The sequence below is a fragment of the Asparagus officinalis genome, chromosome 5, assembly GCF_001876935.1.
Source record: "Asparagus officinalis chromosome 5, Aspof.V1, whole genome shotgun sequence".
NCBI classification, from domain to species: Eukaryota; Viridiplantae; Streptophyta; class Magnoliopsida; order Asparagales; family Asparagaceae; genus Asparagus; species Asparagus officinalis.
Genome location: NC_033798.1, coordinates 37,655,296 through 37,662,912, shown reverse-complemented (window position 1 = coordinate 37,662,912; position 7,617 = coordinate 37,655,296). Strand labels below are relative to the sequence as shown.

At 38.2% G+C, this 7,617-nt stretch overlaps 1 protein-coding gene across 1 annotated transcript; it reads left to right on the top strand.

The window, feature by feature from the left end:
- On the top strand, positions 6,036–6,524 carry LOC109841723 (protein ALTERED XYLOGLUCAN 4-like). The gene has a single exon (XM_020410668.1). It carries the CDS (start codon positions 6,036–6,038, stop codon positions 6,522–6,524), a length of 489 nt encoding a protein of 162 aa, XP_020266257.1.

Below are 7,617 nucleotides of genomic sequence, written 5' to 3'. Positions count from 1 at the left end.
CGACCCGTGGTCGACCGCCGAACCCATTGCGGTCGATCGTGGCAAACGACGGAACCTAAAAACTAATTACAGTATCTCACGGTCGACCATCCAATCGACGCGGTCGACCGTCAAAAGTCTAGAGACTTTTCCATGTGCTGTACACGTTCACGGTCGATCGTCGTGCCACCCACGGTCAACCGCGCAGCTTCTAAATTGTTCCGTCTCCAATTTTTTGAACCTCATTGTTTCATCTTTAATGGATACCTATCAGGCCAAAGTCTAGATAAGGCTTGTCCGAGGTGGACTGAGATGTTGACATATGCTCTGGGATAGAGGCTTGGGGCTGGGGCCGAGTTCTCAACTTAATCGGCAGCAGGGAATGTCCCTCCAGTCGTTTCTGAGAAATACGCGGTGAGTGGTCGAGTGCCCTAAGTAGGGTCGTCCTTGATGATAGGGTCGACCGACACCGTCTTTCACGTCGACTCAGGAGTGTCGGCCTGTCCGACTGGTTAGAATGTCGTCTCACCTTCAGCTAATAACCGTCTCTCGAGTCGATATAAAGATGTCGACTCGTCTGGGAGGTCATGATCTCTCGTGCCTACCAATATCGCCTCTGGTGTCGACACCAGAGTGTCGACTTGATGAGCCGGTGGGTCTGAGGCATCTGTGATTGTGCCTTAGGTTTATCCCTAATAAGGTACCAAAGTCTTGTAATTAGTCATGATGGTCGAGTTGCACTGGAGGATTTGACCATATGTCGTGCCTTAGGCTTACCTTGATAAAGAGCCAAGGACTTGTAATTCGACTGAGGAATCAAATGCCTAGAACTCTTGAGAGTTAACTAGGTCTTTCCTTCCCTAAGGCCGAGAGACGACTGTGGGAGTCGACCAAAGGGTTGAGTTTGTTTTGCTAGGACTCTTATTGTATCATTTTACAAATATCCGTATCTTGGGTGAGTGAACACCATAACACAAATCCTAAACATTAAAAGTTATGAAACCTAAACTATTGTATAAAAAACTAAATGGCTAATAAATTACAATGCTAAAAAAACTTAAGTCAGATTCCCCTCAAATGACAGTTTGCAAATGGAAGTAAATCAATAAGAGGATAAGTAGATGTTTTGATCTGGTACTCTTTTTGCATACGAACACCAAGACAAATGATGAAACTGTAAGCATCGGAATACATGAAGTGTATATTTTACACAAAAGTTCAAAGTGGTGCTAATATCCATCAGAGGAGAAATAATATTTAGGTAGGCTAGTCTCTTTTTGAGCACTGTATCACAAATCTCAAGAAGAGTAGAGCGATCCATAAATATTTACTTATTAGGTACATATTAGTATCAACTTATTTGTAAAAAGATTGTGAGGTGCATGCTTACAGAGAATTATTTTTTCTATTAATTACTCTTATTAAAAGAAATCCTGATTAGTAGAAAGTAAAGAATTAAATAGGCATTAGAAGTCAAATATTTTTTATTATCTTTCTAATGTATAAAAATTAAAGAGAAAGGAGATGAGATCTTGGGTCTCCACACAATGTTTTAGAGCCCTCCTCTCTTTTAAAAAGATAAAAAAAATACGGAGGACATTGTCGTTGCTCTTTCACACTTTAAATCTCTCTTTCTTTCTAATTTCTCTCAACTTTTATCTATCTTTTTCTATCATTCTTTTTTGTCTCCTTTCCGTGACGAAAGAAATATCTATTTGTAGGGAAGGCCGGGTGAAGTTGTCTCCTGGTGTTGAAAAGAGATTACTGGGGAAGTTATAATAACTTATTTATCAAGATTTTTGCATTTGTTTATCATAACGAATTTTCTTTACTTTTCACTTCTTATGTATTTATCATAGTTATCTTTTGTGTTTCTTAAAAGAAGTATTATGAGGAGCCCATATACCTTCAAGCTGAAATTAGGTTTGTATGAGGGTGAGCATCCTCGAGTGAGATTTTATTGCCAAGACTTATGATCACATGACAATACTTTGAAATCGATATGCGCCCTCAAGTTTGAGAATGTGATTAATATGAAGGGGTAAGACATGTGTCATTGTATTAGATTAATGGAGAGGGTGCATAAGTACTCGCATGTTTGGTTTATGTATGATGCTACCATCCTCACATTGATTTTAATTCATGAGCTGCTACCATCCTCATATTGAATTTTATTGATAAGACTTGTTAAGCTCATCATATTTCATATATATCGGGGGGAATGCATGTCTCCTTGAATTAATTAATATAGAGAGGCTATTCTCAAGTTAATTTTTATATTTGATTAAATGAGATGCAGGTGTTCTCAAGTTGATTTCACTTTCAAGATAACCTTGGTATATTTAAGGCAACAATATGATTAGAGGGTGTTAGGGTATTCAAGTTAAAATTTTTATGTGTCTATAGAAACAAACAAACTACACCTTAGAAACTCTCCACAACTTGAGTCTCAGACGAATTCAATTAACAAAGAGAATAGGTGAAACAGTAGCATATTGTTACTTAATAGGAGATCCATAAACATGTTAATGAAAATCATGTATCTAGGGTTCCCAAATTCATAACCTGCTTTAAGATGACAACTTTGTTGCTTTCTGGTTGTTAATATATTTTTAAGGACTTATTAACAAAATTTTTATTCATGAGCTTTGAACTTCTAATTGTGACTAGAAAATAAGATGTATAGAATATCATGTAAGGATGGAAACAAAACATATAGTAGTATCCCTTGCACTCGTAAACCCATCTATAGGAAATAGTTATTGCATGAAAATTTTTCCCCTTTAAACATAAATATATATATCATACGATTACTCATTGTAAGCCACTAACTGTGAAGTTTTTTTTCATATTTATTCTACTAAATATTATAATATATTTATTGCTTTTTTCAAAATTTTTAAATATGTCATGTATGACATAAAAAATATAACTCAAAATTTGTAGTGAGGTTATTTGTCTCTATTTTCTTACTAAATTATTTCCTACACTGATACATACTATTAACTAAGTCACAAAACATTGAGTCTGTACAATATAACTAACATTTAAGAGAAAGATTTGTTCAGATGAAAAGTTAATCTTATTTTCACATGTCTATGTATGTGCAAATATGCTACTTATTATGAAAAAGATACAGTTTTCTTTTTCTAAAAAAAGACACAAGTTACATCTCATATCACAAAAACTAGACTATTATTTGCTTATCATATTAAGGAAAGTGGACTACCTATCAATTCTCTAAAGATATTATTTATTCAAACACTAGAAATGTTGTATCTTGCAAGAAACATATAAAAGAGGACCATTATGGAAAACCTCCCATGTAAAACTATGAAGAAGTTTCCCAAACAGTCCAAATAAAAAGAGTAGTCGTTAACTCTTCAACCCGACAAACGACACACCAAGTTTATATTTTTTTTTATTTTAAAGATGGCCTAATTTTGTGTCAAGCTGAAATTAAACAAAATTATGGGTCGAGGCAGGTCGGACCTACTTCTTTGACCCCGAGCCTGAGGCTGGACCTAACCTGGCCCGTGACCTGGGTATATCATGAACGAGGTTAAGACGTAGCCCACTACGGGCCGGTTGTGACCCATGGCAGGGTGGGTCGGGTCAGCCCGCGAGTCAATCCGAACCACACCCAACCCTAGGTATATATCACACCATTATAAAGAGCATTATATGCACTAGAAAATTTGAACTTACCCCCTACACAACAAGCAGCTAGAATTTACACGCAAGCATCAACACCTCCCCACCGCATAAGCATGTAGTTTTTAACTTTGACAATTCTTTTCCATCGCCATGAGTCATTTACCTTGGACCGATTATGTTTTTTTTAAAGTGGACCAATTATGTTAATCATCCGCATATATATGTTTTCTTTTATAAAATTGGATCCTTCAAGCTTGGGCGACAATTTTTGTTCAAAATGTTTTGTTTCTCAATCAAGCAGATGGTTCTACATATAGAGTTATGTTTAATGACTTTTCAGCACAGAAAGCTTGCCTAGACAATTTGCTATGGTTCGAAAATTGTAAATTTCTTAATTGTGGAAATCTGTAAAACATCTACGTGCACCATTAAACAAGCCAAACAAAATCCCACTCTGGTTAATGATGGTAGTAGGTCACTGATTCTAGTCAGAACCTGACATTGGGGTTTGTAGGAGAGCTACCAGCAAAGGGAAAATGTATATAATTTATGTTTTTGTACTTTGAGAAAGTGATGATGCCAATGATATATGTGTGCATATAACTTAGATATGACTTGTGCAAATTATAAATATACCAATTACCTGCAGTTGACCTCACCTAACTAGATTTCTTGTTCGTGGAAGTAGAGATTCCAACGTCTGTAGTTTAAAATTTAAAAGCGCTCTTCAATTCTTCTTCTCTCTTTTTTTTAACCTTCTTTTTTGGGAAACTCCATGAGATTGTTTTAAACCTAGGATCTTTCAGGGCTCAATTTCACACAAAAAATTGTTCACATTTGTGGGAAAAGATGTGGGGGCGGGGGTGGGGATCAAGTAATTCACAATTTTTATGAGGCATGGAGCATAGCAATCATTTACTCTGTATCTTAAATTTTTTTGCAATTTGTCGATATTTTTTATCCTCTATTTATCTTCAAACATTTTTGCCCCAAAACATTTTATTCCGAGGTTCCAGCTTTTCTTTCTTTCTTCTTCTCTTTTTTGTATAGGGGTGTGAGCTGTTAACTTACTATATTATAATGGAGAATCACAAGTCACAACGGCATGAAACACATCCAATTGATTTATAACTAGTTGCACTTATCATAAATCCTATGACTTCATATTTTCAAACATATATTACCGTTTGTTGATGATTAGTGGATTCATAATTAGTTCAATGCATATTACTTTGATTAAACATTCATCACATGGTACCAGCGTGTTCAGTTCAACGGTTGACTACGGGGTTTTAAACAGTATTTAAACTGTTTATAGGATGACTTAGGCACGAGTAATTACCATAAAAATTGTTCTCTAATTAAGCATTAAACATCCACTCTCATTATACATTTTAGGCATCCTTTTTTTTGGGTGGCATCTAAGACAACAAATTGTGAGCTTGGGAGTCAGTGGGTTTTAAAATTAAGGGGCACAAGTTGGATTTCGTGTCAAACACTGAACCAATTGCATTGGCTTTTTTTTTTCCTAACGCCCTTTTTCCTTTTAAGAATTAGAGTTGACCAATTACATTCAACATGATCAACGTGACCCAAAGTGATCAAGTCGAATACAACTCAAGCCGCTCCAAGTTGAAGTGAAGAGATCAGATAGGATTACGATTGAATTGGGTTAAGATTAACCATTTTTTTTAACTAAAATGTGTGTTAATGCTAGGAATTTTAGAATTTGGGTTTGGATTAGGATATAGTTGGCAACCTTATCTTAAAGCATTATTGAGCTGATAAATTTGTCACATCATTCTTGTCCTTGCTATCTATTAGGAATAAATTAATCCCTGATCTCTAGCAACATGGACAGATAAACTGAGGGGAATTTTAAATTTCCCACGCTAGCGAAGCCAGCGAACACACTGGAGTAGTTGAAGTAGGTGAAGAGACACAATAAAAAGAAGCAAATGACGTAGATATAATACCCTTCTTCTTCTTCTTCTTCTTCTTCTTCTTCTTCTTCTTTATTTGGAGTTAGTTTGCCAAAAAGAAAACAATATCCCCTCCTCTTAACTAGTTCTCCAATCATGAAACCTCCCACCCCCAATCTCACCGCCACCATCGAATACTGGAAACCGATCAAAACCAAACTAAGCTCCATCTTGTTCTTCTTATTAGTCCTCTCCACAATCTTCGTTCTTTTCGTCTTGAATTCGCCTGGCCCTTTCAGCATCAACAGCAAAAACCAGAGCTCTTCTCTCTTAGGACGCTACTCCAACTCTCCAAACCCCGAACAAAGTGTAAGAGCAAATTCTCCATCCAGCGAGAGCGATATTACGTCGCCACCAATTAGTAGTTCCCAACTAAAGGAGTCTGTCGTCGTTACGCAACCAAGCTCTTCAGGATCCATGATCGATAATAACGATCGCGGAGATGTTTCTCAATCCAACGGGAGCCGCAGCATTGCATCACAAGCAATTTGTAATTCCTCAAAATACTCCAGCAGCGACATTGAGCGAGAACACGTTACGGACAAGAGCGGAGGCCGTTCTGAAGCCAGTGGGAGCGACGACACCCCGGTGGCTAAGGAAATGGAAAGCCAGAAGAACGAAGCGTGCGATTTGTTCGAGGGAAAGTGGGTGAAGGATGAGAGGGGGTCGCCGTACACGAGCACCACCTGTCCGACGCTGCCAGACTCAAAGAACTGCGGCAAGTACGGGAAGGATCAGGGTTTCGTGTATTGGAGATGGAAACCTGAAGGTTGCGAGTTGCCGAGGTTCGACGCACGCATGTTTTTGAGGGTTGTTCGGGGAAAGAAGTTGATGTTTGTTGGGGATTCTCTAGCGAGGAACATGATGGAGTCTTTGCTGTGTCTGCTGTCTCAGGTCAGCTACTGAGACTTCTCCTCTTTTGAATGCTTTAGGATGTTCCAAGATTCATTACCTAACTTCATATGAAAATGCGCCTAACCGTTGTTAGATGGAAATATTTTACATATTCTTGGCAATCGCAGACCATAGTTAATTTGAGCTTTTCATAAACTAGGTGCGTAGCTCTCCAATATTTCAAATTTAGAAATATAAAAGCGTCAATAGTAACTAAAGAATAACAAATAAAAGACGTGCATAGCTTTGGATAAACGTACACTACAAGTGGAAGAAATATCAAGAGGGAAATTTCACTAATTAAAATATGTAGCAGGGTCATAAGTACCACAGGGGAATTGAATATCCAAGTATTGATGGCACAATAAACAACTAGAAATGTTGTGCGCGGCGGAAGCTTTTTAGGGCAACACGAACAATAACTTGAACTAAACCACAAACAATATGCAAACCACAATCACAGCAAGAACAAAGAATTTACGTGGTTCGGCAAGTTGCCTACGTCCACGGGGCAAGGAGGGGGGAGATTTTACTACTAGAAATCAAGGGAATACAAATAGGGTTACAAATCTCTCAGACCAAACCCTAAAACAAAGCACTTGATCTCTCAAAGCTCTCCCACAATTGGATGCCACAAATCTCTCTTAGAGGCTTTGCATCACTCATCATGGAAGGCCAGAAATACCCCATTCTTCTGATGCGGTCATAAAGCTTAGGACCAGGTTGGTGTGCGCCACACTCTCCTTCGTGCGCTTCCCTAAGGACCTCTTCAGCTTCTTTGGTTGATAGGCAACGTAATAGCAACCCATCGTACCCCCTGCGGTACAGCGTTCGATTCTCGGTATTGTAGTAGAATCTGGGTGCTCTTCGTCTGATTGACTCTCTTTCCTTTACATCATCTGGCAAGATTCCATGCAGGACGTAGTCGATGATGGGGAAACGCCAATCTCGTGGTTCGAACTCGACTCAAGCCGAACGTAGTTCATACAAATGGCCGCCAACGGCCTCAGCACTGAAGGATGTTCAAAAGCTTCAAACAATGACCAAATTTCACTCCTGAAACAACTTTGGTCAACATATCTGCAGGGTTGTCATTTGTGTGGAC

Excerpts from the sequence above, each read along its gene's own strand:
- LOC109841723 (XM_020410668.1), top strand. The coding sequence starts at position 6,036 with ATGATCGATAATAACGATCGCGGAGATGTTTCTCAATCCAACGGGAGC.